At 42.1% G+C, this 20,972-nt stretch overlaps 2 protein-coding genes and 1 long non-coding RNA gene across 8 annotated transcripts in view; 1 reads left to right on the top strand and 2 right to left on the bottom strand.

Annotated features, from left to right (window-relative positions):
• Positions 1-1,196: 1,196 nt before the first annotated feature.
• Positions 1,197-7,567, bottom strand: tex261 (testis expressed 261). The gene is made up of 6 exons (XM_076289397.1): positions 7,386-7,567; positions 5,621-5,700; positions 4,433-4,586; positions 4,068-4,135; positions 3,438-3,540; positions 1,197-2,446 (listed from the first exon to the last, which is right to left on the bottom strand). The coding sequence occupies exons 1-6, from the start codon at positions 7,453-7,455 to the stop codon at positions 2,331-2,333; spliced, it is 591 nt and encodes a 196-aa protein (XP_076145512.1). The 5' UTR covers positions 7,456-7,567; the 3' UTR covers positions 1,197-2,330.
• Positions 7,568-10,202: 2,635 nt separating this feature from the next.
• shtn2 (shootin 2) overlaps positions 10,203-20,972 on the bottom strand; it is a 33,601-nt gene continuing 22,831 nt past the window's right edge. Inside the window, exon 17 of the mRNA XM_076289396.1 lies at positions 10,203-10,712. Within this exon, the coding sequence (XP_076145511.1) occupies positions 10,555-10,712 (158 nt within the window). The 3' untranslated portion in view covers positions 10,203-10,554. The remainder of the gene's footprint in view (positions 10,713-20,972) is intronic.
• LOC143127730 (uncharacterized) lies at positions 10,738-19,066 on the top strand. Of its 6 annotated transcripts, none has more exons than XR_012987688.1 (9): positions 10,738-10,885; positions 12,125-12,197; positions 12,716-12,781; positions 16,564-16,614; positions 17,980-18,069; positions 18,167-18,259; positions 18,388-18,473; positions 18,594-18,736; positions 18,905-19,066. It is a non-coding gene; the product is annotated as an uncharacterized LOC143127730 (long non-coding RNA). The 6 variants fall into 6 exon arrangements; XR_012987691.1 differs by lacking the exon at positions 10,738-10,885 and adding an exon at positions 10,900-11,401; XR_012987686.1 differs by lacking the exon at positions 10,738-10,885 and adding an exon at positions 10,900-11,560.

Here is a 20,972-nt window from a genome sequence, read left to right as displayed (position 1 = left end):
CTTAAGGGGGCATGTCAACCCATCCCATTACCACTTATTTCATGTATAGCGCCACCTAGTTAAAAATTAAAAAGCAAAAAATTAGGTGTTTTCATCACAATATCTCTGGCTGACATGGTCAAAACTGCACGAAATTGAAAGTGTAGGATCATTATGACACCCTCCGAATGCATGCCAAGTTTTGTGAACTTTCATTCATGGGGGGCCTTACAATAAAATAATTTATGTGTACATTTAGTGACCGTACACCAACAAGGATTCCCGGGACACTGAAAGACCGGGGTACACGAAACTTGGTGGGCATATAACCCCACATGGATAGCATGGAACCATCGTTTTTCGTTTTGATCTGTAGCCCCCCCGCTGTACTGGACCCCCCGAAAGGAGGGTAGGGCAGACACAGTTTTCTGTGAATATCTTGAGAACCGTAGGGCCTAGGATGACCAATTTTTTCCGTATGTTTGCCTCCAGGGGTCATGTTAACCCATTCCATGTGCACACATGTGCATAAACAGATACACACGCACACACATACATTCACAGTAATCATACGTATGACACATACTCACACAGTAGACATATGTACGCATGCATGCACATGCACAAACACACACAAGCACGCACACACACACACACACACATAAACATAAACGTGTACACGCACACATGCACACAATTCAAGAATTTCTCAGAATTATGAACAGGCAAGATGGGGGTGGGGTTGTATAAAATGAATTTTACATGTGAAATCTATGAACTAATCATGTTTTGGTACTTGTTGTCTAGCAGATACCAGTGAGAATTGAGTGTGGCTAATGCAATTTAGTGAGACAGTTAGAATCATATAGGCCTTTCAGCGTGATTTGTTTTTGTCGAAAAAAATGTGCTGGACTGGGCGGCGGTCGTATTTTGTACCGCTCTGCGGTACATCTAGTTGTTATTATTGTTGTTGTACCATTGTCATTGTTTTATGTTTGTTTGTAAGCACTTTGGTTCAACTCAGTTGTTTTTAAAATGTGCTATAGAAATAAAGTTGACTTGACTTGACATATTTGAAAGCATTAGGGTTTAGTGTGTGTGTGTGTGTTTTTTTTTGTTTTTTTTTGGGGGGGGGGGGGTATTTTATTTGCCCATTGATAACAATTATGTCAGTAAGCTCATTTATCAGTCAGGACCAATGAGCAGTTTGAGTCTAGTATGGTTCAACTCCCAATTTATTACCAACCGATCACATAGACACTACTGTGCCTCTCAATAAGACACTACTGTGCATGTGTGACCATAATGGCCCCATCCCATAGCGACACGTACAACAATGAACGTGGAGTGCGGATCACCTCTAAGCTTCCAGAAATTAATGAAAAAAGGAATCATTCCCATGTTATGTTTTGTTTTACTTATGCCAGTTTTAAAAATGATAAGCACAACCAAAAGTGTAGCCTATGTGGCCTCGATGACTGACAGATAAGCTGTACACAGGAATCTTATTGATACAATCATACACAGGTAGTCTCAAACTCACTCTCTCTCACACACACACTCTCTAACACCAAAACACCATTGCATCCAAACAAACTCAAAATCTCTCTCACTTGTTCACACACACACACACACACACACACACACACTCACACTCACACTCACACTCACACTCACACTCACACTCACACTCACACTCACACTCACACACAGGACTTCCAACAACTACACATTCTGTCTCTCTCATGCATGTTTGCTCGCTCGCTCGCTCGCTCAATCTCTTTCTCTCACACACACACACATACACACATACATACAATTTCTGATTAATCACATAAACTTCGACAATCGAGCCATATAAAAGTGACACATGGAGTCTTGTTGTAGCTGGAGGGCGAGGGTGTCCACTGTAGGTGTCGCCTGGCCGAGGTGTGGACGGGGGTGGGCATCGTCTTGATGAGCGAGTTTGGCAGCAGTCGTCACGCGGCATTGAGTCCAGAAGATGGCCAATTGGCAGCATTGTGCTAAGAGTCTGTCTGGACGCACTGTTCTTCAGGGACTTCACTCCCCCACGCCCTTGTGACCTCTTGACCCAGTCCCGTGACCCTTCCACACGTACACCCCGCACCCCCCTCCACTCCCCTCATGTTTGGCGCTGTCCATCACAGTCTACCCTGTTTAGCCCCTGGGAGTAGGGAGAGCCTTTGCCTCTCAGCTGGCAGAACTTACCCTTTGATCTACCTCTACCTCCCCCCATTCCTCCACCTACCTGTACAAAGACACAAAGACACACACACACACACACACACCCAGGCACCATACACACACGGTACCAGCCCCTTCAGAGGGGTTCAGTACATCTTCTGTCGGCTGGGCAACACAGCCTCTTTGATGAAAGAGAAGATGAGGAGGATTCCAGAGCGCTTGCCCCTCTTGCCCTTGGTGAAATAGTTGGATACCACATCATCTGGGGAGAGAGAGAGAGACACAGATGTTAAGGGTGAGGGAAGGTTGTGTGTCTCCATGGCAACCCCAGCATTAGGACCAAACACTATGCCCAACGATAATAAATCTATAAAAAGGTATGATCTTAAGAACAGAAAGCCTTCACCTCAAAGGAACACAACTGGTTATTAAAAACATGCTTCAAAAAGCAGTCAAATGACGGTCTCTAACACAGTAAGACTTTAGCTCCGTGACCTGAACGACGCTGCTTCCCTAAACCTCAAAACAACATAAAGCTGCCTTGCTCCAGAGTGCTGTCACCTGGGACAGGTCTGACCTGTCACAACAATGCAGCCAGGCAGCCACAGAGTAGCATACACACACTCTCTCTCTCTCGCTCACACACACACACACACACGCACACGCACACACACGCACACACACACACACACACGCACACACACGCACGCACACACACACACACGCACACACACGCACACACACGCACACACACGCACACACACGCACGACTCCAGGTTTGTGATGAGGTAAGGAAGACTGCTCATGAGGAGGTCACAAGGCACAGCTGCATTATTAAAACAGCACAAGAAACCCCAGACTGCCCTGTGCTCTTGCCAAAACCCTACTTACGTTTGGTCCAGGTAATTCACCACACAGCACTGAGAGGACTTTGTCAGCGCTGCCCATTGCCCATCATTAGGCTGGGATTATGAATGAGTCAATGGATGTCTTTAGAAATGCGTTCTGTTCTGTGGGTGCTGCAGACTGGATCATTCCTAAAGTATCACTTGTGTGTGTTCAAATTGTACAACATAGACACCCAGACTATAACAATAACTCAATCACAACAGGCCTGAGGCCTAAGAGTTATGTCAATGTGTTACTAAAGATGAAATATAATCCAATGACTTTTGCTCTCTTGAAAATAAAACCCTTCTGTTCTTTCACCAGATACACCATCCCTTCCGATCTCCAACCCATCAGACACTGACCTCCTTGCTGCATGGTAGAGGGCAGCACGTTCTCCCCCGCCGATAACGAAACAAAGAAGGAGAAGGGGATCACCCACAGGCAGATGGTAAAGTACGCCAGTACCTGCACAGCACAACACACAGCATGGGAGCTATTAGCATCAAGTAACCAGACAGATAAAAGACAATGACCAGTGACATCTGCATGTACCTGCTGGCAATCAATTATAAACCCCATGAGTCACAATACCTAAACAATATCAACTCCGCAATATCTTATACATGATACCTAATATAATGGAACATCATAATTTACCCATACATATTGCTGTTCATTAACACACTAACTATACAAACTAAACACTTTCAACCACATTATTAGCAGCAACATTCTAGATTGAATTCCCAACACATTCTACTCCACTTAGCATCAAGCAAACCTGACTTAATCACCACCAAATCAATGAGGGGAAACTCACTCCAAGCACTAATCAACACAACCGTTATTACACCATTGATAATCATCGCCCTCTTTCATGGCAAGCAATCTTCACCAAGACAGCTAGTCAGCCAATCAGTGGCCAATACAGCCAACCAATCAGACTAAATGCACAGTGAGTGTATAGAGTTGCCTACCACAGCCATGCTCACCTCTGAGAAGGGGTAGTATTCCTCTGCAAAGTACTGGAAGGCTAAATAATGATTTAGGACTACCAGCACTATAAGAGAAGGAGGGGAAGACAGATTTTAGATGAATCTTTAGATCTTTAAAACGTAAAAAATAGCCTGAATGAGCTAAAACATACAGTAGCATTACTTCAAACACAAATGAGCACTGTCAGTTTGAATTCAACACCTGGGCTCTGGTGTGTCTGTTTGGGTTAGATAACTAGGCTAATAGTTACTCATGGAACTCTATGAGGGAGGTTACGTTGTACAAACTGGTGTAAAAGCAAAATGTAAAAAAAAAAAAAAAAACATGTAAATGATGTGTATGTGTGTGTCCGTGCACTTACCACAGGACAGGATGAAGTTTGGTGAGCTAAGCAGGATGTAGGGGAAGGTCTGCAGCAGGCCAAAATACACCAGGTTGGTGAAGAGCCCCACCCCTACCATAAAGATGGGGAAGCCCTCAAACACATACAGCCCTACTAGTACACCTGTGGAGAACTGGAGACAAACACAAAACACACACACAGACGCACACACACACACCAAAGGTATTAACACATAAATCCACCACCAAGAGACCTATGGAAGTTTGCACTTTAAGCACCCAAAATGCGGTTCATGCCGAATGTCAAATTGCTAAACCTGTAAAGCGCTGTAATCACATTCGCTTGTTGAGCAATAACATTGATTCTGACAGCCATTCAGCGATGGGCAAACTGGTAATACGGTCAACCTGCTTTTTAAATTCCGTTTTTATAGTCTGCAGTAATTCTTTTGAACAAAAGCATATGAAAATTATTTTTTACAACCATCAACACTGATTTTAGCATCCAACTTGGTCCAAACAGATACCACTGTTTTAAGTATAGCATACACATCTATATACGCGTATTTATTGTATCTGTACTACTGTCTATGTGTCAGAATCAATGTTATCATTTGATAAGCGGATGTGATTAGATAAGTTTTCCGGTTCAACATAAACCTTGTTCTTGTGTAGAACCAGAACCTTTGTACATACTATTATAATGCATGCACACCAACCAGGAACAGAACAAAGAAAAGCCTAATGTTTATGGACACATTGGGTAGATATTGTCTTTTGTAACAGACCTACATGTGACAATCTGAATTTACGTCCACTCAAGTGACATCACTAAGTCAATTAGCAATCAAGCATTTTCCCAAAGGAAAAAAGAGACCAAGCCCAAGCTGGCTGATAAATGTAGAGCGCCCAAAAAATGCTACGGCATTCAGACAGTGTTGATGACAAGGCAATGTTTTGAAGTGTTATTGGGCAATGTTCCTGTATATTGTTATTCGGGCATGTTCCCTTCCATATTGGACATTTTTTTCTGAAGAACCTTAATCATCATTGAGCCCATTCTCATAATTATCCAATCAGAACACACAGAGCTGGTTTTGTGGTTGCCCAGCAACATTGCTCAAAAAATGGCCCCATCTACCATCACCTTAAAGCTTCATTGTGACACACTGTGAGAAATGTCCTGTGTTCTGCTGGTAATACCCACCAGGATCATGTACTTTATAATCCGACTGGTGGCCACTGTATATTCCTCTATTAATTCTGCCAGGTAATAAAGACCCGCAGCTGGAAAGGAAACACAAAGAAATCAGCCAAATGTTAAGGAAACACAGTATGCGATAATTAGGTTAGTTACAGCCTACTCACTAGCAAGCAAAGATAGTGGCATAGGCACTGGCTAGGCAAACACGAATGAAAAAGTAAAATGTAAAATGTGGCAGCTGTGCGTGCGCGCACCCACACACACCCCAATCCACATGAGGAGAACAGTCGTTCAGTCTCCCCGCGGAGTTGACTTCAAGCGCTCTTACATATAAGTCAAAACATTTCACATCAGAAAGGTGGGTGACAGTGCGCCTGCACGCTAGAGAGCCCTGTCCTCGTCACGCGAAGGCACTCCACGAGCGATCTGCTGCGATAGGGCTGAGGAGGGAGCAGGTAAAAGGGACACTGCACTTTTGAACTGCGACCAGACGTTCAGTTTGGAAACTTTCCCGACTAAACAGGAGGTGACATGGCAATGCTCAACCGAAGAAGAAAGCCCCGAAACATGCGTCTTTGACAATTCCAGTAATCCACTGAGTGAACTGACGCACACTAGCATCTGTGGATGCCCTGTGTAATGTAAGCCTGTACCAAATGCCTTGTGAAGTGACAACCTGCTCTACAAGCGGAATGTTTTTTTCTAAAGTGCCTTACGATAATTTTAATTAATAGTAACGATTAACCATGACATCTTATTCGGACTAATTATGGTGTTCCCCCAGTAAAGTATCCAGCGGATTCATAAAGCCCAACTGCCACATAAATACGTAGATAAGACTGTCAGCTCAAAGCAGTGGTTATGTCATGTGATAGGCAGGTAAACGACCTGATTTAACCTGAACGTGACCGGTGATAAACATTGCCAACGTGGACAGTGGAACTGCTTTCTGAAGACATTCCTATGAAAGTTGCCACACACGTCCATCCCAGTTGTGAAAAACCAGAAGAGCTGACAGTCACAGTATTGGTATTATACATTTACCATGCAAATCATAACGACACTTTCTCCGTAGGTGTAGCCAATTAGTAGACGCTATAACAATCTTATGTAATCTGTATGTTAGGTTACTGACCATAAGGAGGTAGTTAGGTAGTAGGTAGTAACGCAGTAACGCTAGCCCTTTTCAAATGTCCACGTAAGCCTACAATGTTAACGTTAGCTATAGCTAGTTACCTGTCAAACTGGTTGCAGCTGCACGGTTTGCAACCAAGATAGTTGGCTAGCGTTAGCTTATCAACAAAATGCATTGCAACATTTTAAATGTCTATACTAGCCAACCATGAATAATCGCTGTTAAACAATTCACGTTGTTTGACTTCAAATAACTAGTTAGTTAACAACCAATCAACAAACTTGGCCAACTCACACTAAGCATTAGCTTCACGCTTTTAGGCTAGCATCTAGTATCAGTACTGCTTAGAATGCACAACAAATTATTGCTAGTTGATTAGCAAGTCGCTAGTGCGGTCTACAACTTGGCGAGCTCATGAGAGCAGCAAAAGCTGTTAGAGTTAGACATGGTTTATGCCAACCACTTTAATAAAGCTAACTGTAGATGCAGACCCATGATCGATTCAAAAAATGACTTTAAAAGACAGCAAGATATCATTAGCTAGGCAGTTAAGAGATGAAACAGGAGGGAATGATGCCATGTTAGCGAGATAGCACGCTAGCCGGCGAACCACTCCAGAGGACCGAAACTCACCAATTGCAAGGGTAACAAATGATATTTGTATCACCAACGACAGCCAGCTTAATAAATAAACAAACCACATCTCTTTTCATATGAAATAAACCAACCAATTATGAAAAAATACAAAAATGTAAACGTGCTAAACGCTATTTTGCTATGAACTGGTCAAAGTTCCTCCCCTTGCTCCTCCAGACGTTGAGGAGACGGCAGCAAGAGGGCATTAGGTTGAACTCCTGCGAAACAGCGCCTCCTCAGCTTGGAGGTAGCTTGGACTGGAACTAATGCAGAGAATGGTCTGTCTGCAGAGCCACAGTGCCACAGTTTTACCACAACAAATGCAGATATTATTATGCTTTTCAAGTCTCACATATTCACTTTGTTCTCTCTGCCAGATGTTAAAACTTGGGCGATAGTAGTAGCACTATGGGCCTAGACTAGGCCTACATCATCTGATTTTGACCGATGTTGTCACTTCCTCTTGCTCACTGTCACTGACATAAATATGGATCTAATATACAGTAGCATAACATCTTTATTAAATGAATTAATGAAATGTATAGATGCAAGAAGCAAAACAATGGGCTGCAAGGTCTTGGCTACAGAAGAAAAAAAGTGGATGGCCTATAAACTCATGAACTGGACTGGCATCTGACTCCAATCGTCCACTGACCTCTAATTCTGTCATGTCTGTTGAACCACACTATTAAAATAAGGTATAGTTGGTATGACATACAACCCCAAACCAGAAAAAGTTGTGTAAAAGGCGAATGAAAACAGAATGTAATAATCTGCAAATCTCGTAAAACTCTTATTTAGTTACCAAAAGGACACGGACAACATATCAAATGTTGAAAATATATAAATGATATAGCAAAATATATCAGGGTGTGTTGTTTGAAGGCAAAATTAGCTTTTGCTGCATGTTTTAAGTGTTTTAAGAGAGTAACAGCCTTTTGCAAGCAAAATGTGTTATTTTGGCCAGAGTGCTTTTGTGCAGACATGGGTGTTAACTGTTTTGAGAATGTGATGTCAGAGCTGACACAAGCATCAAAATGATCAAGAAAAACTGTAAATGTTGTGTTTGTGAAAGATGGAGCCAAGAGGGAGCATAGGGACAATAGCAGCCGGCCTAAAATCTTCCAGAGCCTAATGCCTAATCTTACAGAGAATGTTCTATCATTCAGATATTATGTGGACCATTTCAACACCACCCCTTGCAGACCAACTTCAACCTCCAGACGTTTTAAAAGGATGCTATGGTCAATGATGTCAAAAGCTGCACTAAGGTCAATAAGTGCTAAGAGGGCACAAGCGCCATTATCTACTGAGCAAAGGATATCATTGTGCAGATTCAGTGCTAACTAAGTGATCTAACACCAGACTGAAATGTATAGATATTGAAAGCATTCAAATAAGAGGTAACCTGAGAGAATGTTTTCCAGGATCTTTGAAACAAAAAGGTAATTTGGATATAGGCCTATAGTTTGTCAGGTCGCTGTAATCAAGACTGGGCTTCTTTAGTAGAGGTTGGACAATTGCATGCTTAAAACTAGAGGGGACCACTGCAGTAGATAAGGAGCTATTAATAATGGCCAAAACAACAGGGCAAATGATGTTAAAGACTTCCAGGTGTCAAGGTAAAACATCTGAGTGGCAAGAGGAGGATTTCATATGAGAGACCACTTCAAATAGCTGGGAGGGTGAAACAGGTTGCAACTGCTGGCAGCTGGGTGAAAGCGGAAAGGAAAGGTGGAGGTAGCAAAAATAAAAGAACAATGGCAGAGTGCAGCATCCCTTCAATTTCCAAAGCTTTTAACAAATCGTGATGGCAGAGGTACATGCATGTGCTTAAATACCATGTGCAGAGCAGGCTGGAAGGCTTTTAAAACAGCCATATAACCATGGGCACAGTAGTCTGAAAGCTTAGAGTGGCGAGAAAAGATTGATGGAAAACCAAAATGGCCATGAAATTGCTTCTACTGCACTTTGTCATGTCCAGTGTAATTGGAGTCTGTTTTGTTAGTAATTTCCAGAAACCTTTCTTGACAAAAAAAAAAACAATAATTAGAGAATGGTCATTACACTGTGAATTTATGTCTTAATCAAGGTGGTATCAGATATTTTATTAAAGGTTGGTCTTATAAACACCCCTCAATCTAGCAGTCTTGATATTTCCTCAGATACATGTGATAAATTCCTACATTTCTTTGTTGACAAGATTAGCACTATTACAGCTTCCCTCTCAGCCCCCTCTTAAGACCCTTCTACCCAGCTACCTTCAGTCAGTTCCAACTCTCTCACTCTCCGAGAGGATACCATTTGTCGAATGACATTTTGTCCTGGGTATGCTGGGTAACGTAATTTCTGTTGACTTTCAAACAAAACAGAAAGCTAGCTCGCTACTTCCTCCTCCTCCTTCCCGTGCTGCTCCCGTGCAATTGAAACTCTCCTAAACGCGCACCTCGTCTATGATTTGCTGGAACAGTTTGTTATGTTTTTATGGGCTTGCCCAGGTTGTTTTTGTTGCCGTTTTTGGAGCCTGGGCTGTCCACAGAGATCGTGTTTTTTTACAGTATATTCAGGACACAGACAGCTAGCGGTTGGTTAGGTGATGTTTGCAGTAAGTGGCATAACATGTTTTAGCCTTAAAAATGTGGCATCACTTAGAGCACCTTTAATGGGACGAACAGAAAACAAATGGGTTCTTTTTGACATGAAAATAACTGCAAAATGTCTGCAAAGATGTCTATTCCTTAGGCTATATGTTGCCTAAGTACAACTTGTGAAGATGAGTGTTTCCACTTCCTTTAAATGTCAGCAAACATCAGGGCATGATATTACAATTTTATTACAAATGCAAACTTTGTGAACAAAGATATGCATGGTTAATACAGAACGGATAACTGCTGAACTGATGTAAATGAGTCTTTTATATAAAGAATGCAAAGAACTTTCACCTCTCTCTCTCTCCCTCTCTCCCACTCTCTCTCTTCTCTGTACTTCTCTGTGCATATTGACACAGGACAAAAGTGTTTTATATTCTAATATTCTACAGATTTAAACATTGCAGTTTTTACATCTTTAGACCTGTTGTCTCTCTCTGACGCCCACTGACCCTAGATTGCTTACAGAGAAACCACAGCAACACAAAAAGCTCATTGGTCAACAAACTTCATGGACCCTAAACATTTACATCCTCCCAGATGCACTGAGAGGCTCGGATTCGCGAGTTCCTCTTCTCCCGGTTCTGCTTCAGCCTTCGCAGCACAGGGGCACTGCCACTATCTCCAGCCCAGGGAAGAGTGATCGAGGCTGGGGCATCCGAGGCAAGGTCACCCCCTGGGAGGGAAAAGACAGTCTGGGTGAGCAACCCGATCACACTCGCCATGCGTATGATTCCGGACGCAAACCTGTGCACGCCAATGCGTACAGTAATGTACGCAATTGTCAATAATTCGCACATGCGCGATAGCCTGAAATAGGCTTCCTCGAGCTTGCAATGGTTTTCACAGGTAGGCTACAGTAGGCTAGCTTAAATCCTTTCATTTGCTCGTGTTTGCTATTGTTTCTGTTTCAAAATGTGTGTTTAAACTGCTACCCTATTTTAGTTGGATAACATGACCTATCACGCACATCTGTAGGATATTTAATATTTATTGGCGATAGTGTTTTGTTTTTTTAATTGGTATAAGCGAGCGTGCCTTTAATAGGCTACGAGCGAGCCTAATTTTAATAATAATAGCCTGGTAAAGCTGTAATATTTTAATTTGAGCCTTGTTAAACATCCGCGATATATTTAGTAGTTTGTTTGAGATTTGTGGACTGTTTGGAAGGTGACTGCTATAAAGTTCTCGGACATACTTTTTTAAAAAAGTGGCGAAAGTCCAGTTCAAATCGGAGAAATTTTCCATCACGTCCTATATTGATGTCATTAGTTTGCGACATAATTGTTCACTCCTCGGCTGCCGCAGCCCAGATGGATGCATAGGGATGGATGTTGTGGTCAGCCTTGGTAAATTGGTACAAAAGTATGTCTTTTTTCGTGGTCAGTTAAACTCCTGTTCTGCCTTGTTCGCTTCCAAGTTTTGCAAGTATAAGAAAACAAGGATCACGTCAATAGGCCTAGGTTTTAAGACAACAGCTGGCAGCAGTCTGCCTGCCCCGTGTCTTACCATGCCGCCGGTGATGTAAGTAAGCAATGTCCCGTTTAATGTCAATATAACTTACTGTTCACCTTGATAGTTGGCTATTGGGTAATGTTTCCATTTTCTTTTCTAGTGTACTTTGATAAGAAAACGAAACATTTTCAATGATGGAATGGATCATTCTATACACATCGATGTTACATGCACGCAATGAAAAAGCTAATAAGCTAGCGCTGGCAATGGCAATAGGCAAACTTCATCAAAATGGACAGTTCAAAACAAACGTTGAATCTTATCATTCTCTGTTGCAGTACCTTAGAAGAGATGGATATTATAACAATATTGCAGTATTACTACAATATTTTCTTCAAATAAATCAACTGGCCGATACAATACTGCACTGAGGTAGCCATCTAGTCATGAGTTTGTGGTTATAGCTGTTGAGATGCCCAGCTGTTATGGGGAAACAAAAATAACATGGCACCAAAGAATTGTCTTGTTTACAGGGCAATCCATGTATTAGTGAACACATGATGATTTCCTGTGGCCCAGTGGTCAGATAAATAAATGAATGAATTATTGAAAAAAATATTCTTCCCCTTTCAGAAAGAAGCTGTTCTGATGTGTTTTCCTTTCCACCCCAAATCCCTATCCCACATAATTTGACCAGTGGTCCTTGGTATGTCCATCTTGCATTTGCATTGAACACATTCATATTTTTTATTTTCTTTCTCTCAAAATGTATTGCTCGGCATTCTTCGGACATTCGACTCTGGCAGTGATTGTAAGTTGGAAGAGGTTAGCAATGTAAGGAAGGGTATAGTACATATGATTTAATCTGGAGTGTTCAGTAGTATATATTATTTTAACCTGAGTGTCCAGTGTTCAGAAATCAGTCTTAGAATTAATATATAAGACTACTATAGAAATACTATAGCGTCTAGAATATTATAGAGGTATTACAACATCACAGAATTATGTTATGTTCCGCTTGTGTTGTCCTGCTGTGGCTGTCTGTTGTTGTTGTTGTTGTTGTTGTTCTGTGGTGTATGTGTTGTTGTGTGTGCAATTGTTGTTGTGTGTTGTTTTGGTGGGCTGATGGTTGTTGTTGACTGTTTTTGAAAAAAGAACACTAACTGTAGGCATAATTGCTCTTGGATGGGGATTTAAAGCAAGGTTCCTATTGATCTCCTTCAGATAATGTGGCCTCTTCATTTTCAACTGGGAAGGACCTGCATGGACTTGAGAATACAGAGCCAATCGGTATGTACAGTATTAGACACACACACACACTCACTCACTCACTCACTCACTCACACACACGCACTCTCTCAGAGGAATCAACGCTGTTACACCTATCCTGTAGATGTCAATTAATATGAATTAAGACATGTCACACCTTCCTATTTACTATGGTACATCATATTCAGAAAATACATAGTTTTCATGGCTGCAACTGCTTTGCCTTTGTGTTGGAGCTCAAAACATCAAATGCCCCATTCATTCGCCAATATACAAAATAGAAAAATAATTTTTTTGCAGACACAATGCTTTGCGTTACAGCTAGAGGGATGAAACTTTGCACACTCCATGTGGGTCATGTGCAGAAGGTCTGACTTGAATTTCAGTTCGTAGCTCCATGCTACCACCCAAAACTCCACCTCTGAAGTGGGAGTGGTCAACTTTTTTAAAGTTTTTCCTTCACAGTTTTTTTTGTTAGTGTCTCAGAGATCCCATTTTTGGAGCAGTTGTCAGGGGCCTCAAGGCGGTGCCGTTCGTCTTGGTCCCATCCCTCTAGCACCTAGCGTTACCGCGCCAGAAGAGAGAAACCTTGTACGTTTCGAACAGTTTATCTCCTTCCGGGAATAATCCACCGACTCCAAACTGAGCCTGGCTTGTTTGTGATGTCCCGTTGTTCAACATATTCTGATTTCATACTTATCAGACCAACAAAAGTGAGTTTTTTTGGCTAAAAATGTAAAAATGGCTAAACGTTAGCAATTCCACTGCTTTGTTATTTTGCATAGCAACCACCATATGTACCCTAGCAACACCGAAGCAACCACCTTAATTACCCTAGCAACACCCTAGCAACCATCTTAATTACCATAGGAACCGCTTGAATAATGTCAAGCTAGCAACCACTATAGCAACCAAGATGCTTACCCTAACAACCACCATAGCAACCATGTTATTTTGCATAGCAACCACCATATCTACCCTAGCAACACCATAGCAACCATTCAAATTACCCTAGCAACAACCTAGCAACCACCATAATATGACCATAGTAACCACCATAGCAATGCCATTACTGACCTGACCAACATATGTGTGTTTTTTGGCTAAAAATTGAAAAATGGCTTAATGTTAAATAGTCAAAAAATATTTTTTTGCAGACACAATGCTTTGCGTTACAGCTAGAGGGATGAAACTTTGCACACTCCATGCGGGTCATGTGCAGAAGGTCTGACTTGAATTTCAGCCTCGTAGCTCCATGCTACCACCCAAAACACCTCTGAAATGGGAGTGGTCAACTTTTTTTATGTTTTTCCTTCACAGTTTTTTTTGTGGGTGTCTCAGAGATCCCACCTTTGGAGCAGTTGTCAGGGGCCTCAAGGCTGTGCCGTGCCTCTTGGTCCCATCCCTCTAGCACCTAGCGTTACCGTGCCAGAAGAGGTAAACCTTGTACGTTTCGAACCGTTTATCTCCTAACGGGAATAATCCACCGACTCCAAACTGAGCCTGGCTTGTTTGTGATGTCCCGTTGTTAAACATATTCTGATTTCATACTTATCGGACCAACATAAGTGAGTTTTTTTTTGGCTAAAAATGTAAAAATGGCTGAACGTTAGCAATTCCACTTCTTTGTTATTTTGCATAGCAACCACCATATGTACCCTAGAAACACCCAAGCAACCACCTTAATTACCCTAGCAACACCCTAGCAACCATCTTAATTACCCTAGCAACCACTTGAATAATGTCAAGCTAGCAACCACAATAGCAACCAACATGCTTACCCTAACAACCACCATAGCAACCATGTTATTTTGCATAGCAACCACCATATCTACCCTAGCAACACCATAGCAACCATTCAAATTACCCTAGCAACAACCTAGCAACCACCATAATATGACCATAGTAACCACCATAGCAATGCCATTACTGACCTGACCAACATATGTGTGTTTTTTGGCTAAAAATTGAAAAATGGCTTCATGTTAAAGGAACACGCCACCCAAAATCAGTAGTAATATATGTTCTTACCTTAACTTTCACGAGTTGAGTCATACCTCTCCCGCGCCGGTAAGTGCACTCAAACGCTCTGTCGTGCGGCGCGAATGTGTTAGCATGTTGCTATGCTAGCGGGCTCTGCCGTGGCCGTAGAGAGAGGAACATAGCAGTAATCAAACACCTCCACATTATTAATATTATTAACACCTAATTGTAGATCCTATCCACCACAGAGTTTAGAATCCATGCTGGATCGACCCTCAGCCTCTCCCTCTCCTCTGAGCGAGAGAGAGGCACACACACTAGAGATGCGCTGATGGGCTATTATTTCAACCATAACTGCATTGCAAAACTTATCATCCATCAGCACCAAAGTTTGTTGCATTAGATCAGTCTTTCTAGAACAGGCAAGGGCTTTCTAGCCTCACGTCAGCAGCGCTACATCACCCATATAGGCTAGCCTACATTAAAACAACGGATGGTGGGCGGGTGCGGTTTTGAAAATTGGTCAACAAACTTTGGTGCTGATGGATGATAAGTTTTGCTATGCAGTTATGGTTGAAATAATAGCCCATCAGCGCATCTCTAGTGTGTGTGCCTCTCTCTCGCTCAGAGGGGAGGGAGAGGCTGAGGGTCGATCCAGCATGGATTCTAAACTCTGTGGTGGATAGGATCTACAATTAGGTGTTAATAATATTACCACGCTAGGTCGAAGTACTCCCAAGTGCTATTGCGCCACACATTGTAGTTCTCCTGTTTATTCGCTTGGAAAATCGCCACGTTTCATGTTGTGTGACGTACACATTTTTATCAACTACTCGTGCAACTGTATTTAAGTAGGGAAAATGTGGAGGTGTTTGATTACTGCTATGTTCCTCTCTCTACGGCCACGGCAGAGCCCGCTAGCATAGCAACATGCTAACACATTCGTGCCGCGCGACAGAGCGTTTGAGTGCACCTACCGGCGCGGGAGAGGTATGACTCAACTCGTGAAAGTTAAGGTAAGAACATATATTACTACTGATTTTGGGTGGCGTGTTCCTTTAAATAGTCAAAAAATAATTTTTTGCAGACACAATGCTTTGCGTTACAGCTAGAGGGATGAAACTTTGCACACTCCATGCGGGTCATGTGCAGAAGGTCTGACTTGAATTTCAGCCTCGTAGCTCCATGCTACCACCCAAAACTCCACCTCTGAAATGGGAGTGGTCAACTTTTTTTATGTTTTTCCTTCACAGTTTTTTTTGTGGGTGTCTCAGAGATCCCACCTTTGGAGCAGTTGTCAGGGGCCTCAAGGCTGTGCCGTGCCTCTTGGTCCCATCCCTCTACCACCTAGCGTTACCGTGCCAGAAGAGGTAAATCGTGTACGTTTCGAACCGTTTATCTCCTTCCGGGAATAATCCACCGACTCCAAACTGAGCCTGGCTTGTTTGTGATGTCCCGTTGTTCAACATATTCTGATTTCATACTTATCGGATCAACATAAGTGAGTTTTTTGGCTAAAAATGTAAAAATGGCTAAACGTTAGCAATTCCACTGCTTTGTTATTTGGTATTGCAACCACCATATGTACCCTAGCAACACCCAAGCAACCACCTTAATTACCCTAGCAACATCCTAGCAACCATCTTAATTACCCTAGCAACCACTTGAATAATGTCAAGCTAGCAACCACCATAGCAACCAACATGCCTACCCTAACAACCACCATAGCAACCATGTTATTTTGCATAGCAACCACCATATCTACCCTAGCAACACCACCAGCATATATTTTCTAACAGTTTTACCTTTACATCCTGCAGAAGTTCAAGAGGGATCTCTCGTATGCAGTGCTGCTCCTTTGCCTCATCAAGGTGAGACATGTCTAACCTACAGTATATTCCACCCTTATGTTTGCTTAATCTCATTCTGGCATATGGTTTTATTAAGCACTAAAAACTACCTGCACTCGTCACGTCACTCTGAACAGTGATCTCATCCTGGCATATGGTTTTATTAATCACACAGAAGGGAGGAATATAACTTATTATAGCTTAAATCACATCTCCACACTACAGGCGTTCAAAAAATATATAATTTAGGCTATCTACGGTAGGTACGGTTATGGTAGGTATGGTTATGGATATGGTTTGCATGGCTGAAACTGCTTTGCCTTTGAGTTGGAGCTCAAAACGTATCATATGTGTACCTCGTTCGCCAATATGCAAAATAGAGCCATGTATAGATTTATGTCCTCCAAAGTTTGCAGGAAAGTGGGACATGTCCTATTGTATGTTAAATCACACCTACAACTGATCGATCGTATGATATGCAAAAGTCTGCAGGAAAGTAGGTCAGGCTTTCAGAATATATACAGTGGGACATGTCTCAATTCATGTTAAATGTTAAATCATTTTCTTCATAATTAAAGGTTTGAAGGGACAGAGGACGGTGGTGCAAAAGAGAAGGAGGGCCAGCCGGGCCTCGTGGAGTTCAATCAGTGGCAGGGTATTTTTTAGCCTGACAGTGTAGCTGTAATGTTAAAGTTGGTGACTTTGGAGAGCTAGACGGTAAAGATGTGCACCCGCTAATATTGGGTACAGTGAAGAAAGAAAGGGAGGGAGGCTGCTTTTAAAAGAGAGGTAAAGTATAATTTTTTTACGGGTGCGAAATCACGATAAATGACCGGCAAAACCCTACTGCTGAACAAACTAGCCATGAAGATGAAAAATTTTTCAGCATGTTCTAGTTGGAATATAGTAGGCTAGAAGCTAATGTAATAGTGTTATTTGATGCGATATCCCGTGATATTTTAGAGGAGGCTGCGCTTCCCCTTTAGTCTTAGAGCAATCGCCTCTAGATTAGATCTATCGAAGATGACATTCAATGGAAGAACAATTATTTTAGTATGGTCACAATCTGGCCCTGAGTTTTGATACAAATTATATTGACATGGCAACACAAACCTAATTGATAATGGATTTTAAGGGGGGGGGGGGGGGTTAACCCTAGATTACGGTTCATTTAGGGCCAAAGTATCTTGAGGCCTTTTGGACCAATGACAGGAAGGCTGAGCTGCTGAACATATATACTCTATATATACACTAATAGGGGTGTGTCAAGTGGTATGTATAAATGAAAGTGGTGTTAAGGTTTGTTTTTGTGTCAATCCTTTCTTGAAGTTCAGAAAAGGAACCTTAACATTTGTTTTTAATGACACTGAGCGTACTGTCTTACAGATGCTTTGGGGGGTGAGAGGCCGTACGTTGACCCTGATATCAGTGGCACACATTGCCGGATGGCAATTGGCCGTCTGATAAAAGAACATGGTATGACTGGCATTCTATGTTTTCAATTTCCTTATTTAAAGATCAAAATGATGCAGACTACTGAATCTGATTACACTTTAACACCCTTCTATCTCAGCACTGAGTCAGGGTTTGTCTCGGCCTGAATATCTGCCACAACACAGGCCGCCTTGGTGGCCTGAGGAGTTGCCCTTTGCCTCAGCCAGTGACGGTACGTTAATATTGAATAACCAGCTATTACTGTTTCGACTGCATGCACACAGCTGTTGCAACATGATTTGACTTTAACTTTGTTTCTCACTATGGTCATTTTGATACACTTTGATGCATTTTTTAAAGGAAAAGGTGAAGGGCGTAAAGCTTTCACTGCTGAAAAGCTGAGGCAGGTGGTACACTCATACAATATATTGTATTACAATCTCCAGGTATATATACAATTGTATGAACCTGTCTAAAACCTTTTGCATACCAGTGTGTTTTACAGACTAAAACAGATTTGTACATACATATCTAACAATAATGCGCTTTTCCTTTAATCTGTTGAGCTGCAGCAATCTGTTGAGGCACCACCATCACCCCCATCACCAGCACCAGCAACGACCCCCCACCCACCCCCATGATGCAAGGGCGCTGGGCACCAGCAGCAGCATCACCACTTCCAGCCTTTAATGCAGATTTCAATCTCCAGGTATATATGTACAATTGTATCAAGCTGTCTAAATTGCTGTAGTTTTGCTTCATTCCTTAAAAACACAGAAAATACTTAAAAAGAGAAGGATGAATGATTTCAAGTGCAACCATTGTGTTTAAAGACATTTGTACATACATATCTAACAACGATGCGCTTTTCCCTTAGTCAGAGAATGTGCAGCAGTTTGTTGAGGCACCACCAGCAACAGTAGCAGTACCAGCTGCAGCTGCAGCTGTGTCAGTGGCAGGAGCAGCACCAACAGCAGCACAAACACCATCAGCACCACAAACACCCAATGCAATAACAATAAAGGCATTCATTCATTTACTCATTAGTCATTTTAGTTTGTATTACTACAGTCATTATTATTGTTGTAATCTCACATGTACTATGGCTACCATAATTAAAATTAGATAGATACATAGATAATGTGTCTTAATAGGCCTACAGTGAAAATACATTATATGTAGCCAACTGTTCCAGCAATTCAATTCAATTTCAATTCAAAAAACTTTATTTATCCCCGAGGGGCAATTTTTCTATGCAGTCATAGTGACATATAAGACATAACACAACATATAAGACATAACACAACATATAAGACAGGACAGACAAAGAAAGAATAGGACAGACAGGAGTGTAGGGGGGGGGGGGGGTAGTCCCAGGAGATGGAATTGGAGGGGGCTTGGATTCAAGTTCAAAAGGCGAATAGCCTCAAAAGTAAAGGTGGCCTTCCTCCTGTTAGTCCTAGCCAGAGGACAGCGCAGACGCCTGCCAGAGGGCAGCCATTCAAAAACCCTGTGTAGGACATGGGTAGAGTCTTCTAGGATGCAGTAGGCTTTCCTTAATGTTGCCTTGTCGTGCAGTGATGTCAGAGACTGAAGAGGGTGGCCAATGATTTTAGAACATGTGTTCACAATGCTCTGGAGGTGTTTCTTATTTTTGACTGAGAGGGAGTGAAACCAGCACATGGATGAAAAGGTCAGTATACTTTCAATAAAGAAGTGTAAAAAATGCTAAGAATCTTCCTGTTCACTCCAAAGGAGTAAAGCTTCCTCAAGAAATACTGCCTCTGTTGACATTTTTTCATACTCACCTCTGTATTAGAGTCAAAACGCAGTTTGTCATCAATGATAGTGCCCAGATATTTGTATTCATGTACAACTTCCACTGGTTCCCCATGGATTGTAGTTGCAGTCCTGCTCCCTCCACGCATAGTGAAGTCAATAAACATCTCCTTGGTCTTTGTAACATTTAGCTCCAAAAATGAGCTATCACACCATTCCACAAACTCACTGAGGACAGGCCCGTGATCTTGGACAGAACCATGTAGCAGGGAAAGGAGAACAGTATCGTCAGCAAACTTCACTAGGTGACGATCAGCATGGCGGCTTCTACAGTCATCTGTGTACAAGATGAAAAGTAGTGGTGAGAGGACACAACCTTGGGGTGAGCCAGTGGACGTGTATCTGATGTCAGAGAACCTCTTGTTGACCAGCACCGTCTGTGTTCTTTGGGTCAGAAAGTCTGTAATCCACAGAATTAGCTGATGATCCAGGTTGAAATAGTCCATACGTTTTTTAGCCAGCATGTGAGGTTGAATGGTGTTAAAGGCAGATGAGAAATCTGCAAATAGGAGCCGGGCAAAAGAATTTGGGCTTTACATGTTCATGGCATTCAAGCAAGGAGGAAGATGCATGGGGTATGGATATTGGACATGCATATCCACTCCTAGGCTTATTCTCCTATACTCCCCCTGTAGCCTAGTAGCCAGCATTACATTTTACATTTAAATCTCTCACTTTGGCCTATGGGACACTGACTGGATCTGCTCCTTGTTATTTCAATTCAATGATCAAGATGTACTTCCCCAACCGCCATGCTGTCTTCTGATTACCATTTGTTCTGTCGACTAGGCCTACTCTCATGAACGCTAAATTCAAGACTTCCTCAGTGGTTCCATGTGGGTGCAATACGTTGCACACTGCTCTCTGTTCCTGTGATAGTTTACAGTGTTTTTAAAAGGCGTCTAAAGGCACATTTGTTCAACATGCACTTAGTCCATTAAGCAGTAAAGCACTATAACTTGTTATTTATCATTGATTGAATGGGCATTTGTTTATTAGCCTATTGCCTAGCCTATTGCTATTGTCCTAATTACAGTCTGACCAACATCTTCATTTGTTACCTGTTCAATTTAAGTGTTATATTGTTATCTATTTATGTTGCTTTG

This window comes from Alosa pseudoharengus, unplaced genomic scaffold (assembly GCF_046254945.1).
Source record: "Alosa pseudoharengus isolate Yale_2024_CS ecotype anadromous, Long Island Sound unplaced genomic scaffold, YU_APseudo_1.1 YU_APseudo_1.1_scf_17, whole genome shotgun sequence".
NCBI classification, from domain to species: Eukaryota; Metazoa; Chordata; class Actinopteri; order Clupeiformes; family Clupeidae; genus Alosa; species Alosa pseudoharengus.
The sequence above is the reverse complement of the archived record's forward strand: the minus strand, read 5'-3'. Positions and strand labels throughout refer to the sequence as shown.

Excerpts from the sequence above, each read along its gene's own strand:
- tex261 (XM_076289397.1), bottom strand. The coding sequence starts at position 7,455 with ATGTGGTTTGTTTATTTATTAAGCTGGCTGTCGTTGGTGATACAAATA. Across the intron at positions 4,587-5,620 it reads TTATAAAGTACATGATCCTG|TTCTCCACAGGTGTACTAGT; the intron begins GTGGGTATTACC and ends GTTTGTCTCCAG. Across the intron at positions 2,447-3,437 it reads CTCTACCATGCAGCAAGGAG|ATGATGTGGTATCCAACTAT; the intron begins GTCAGTGTCTGA and ends CTCTCTCCCCAG.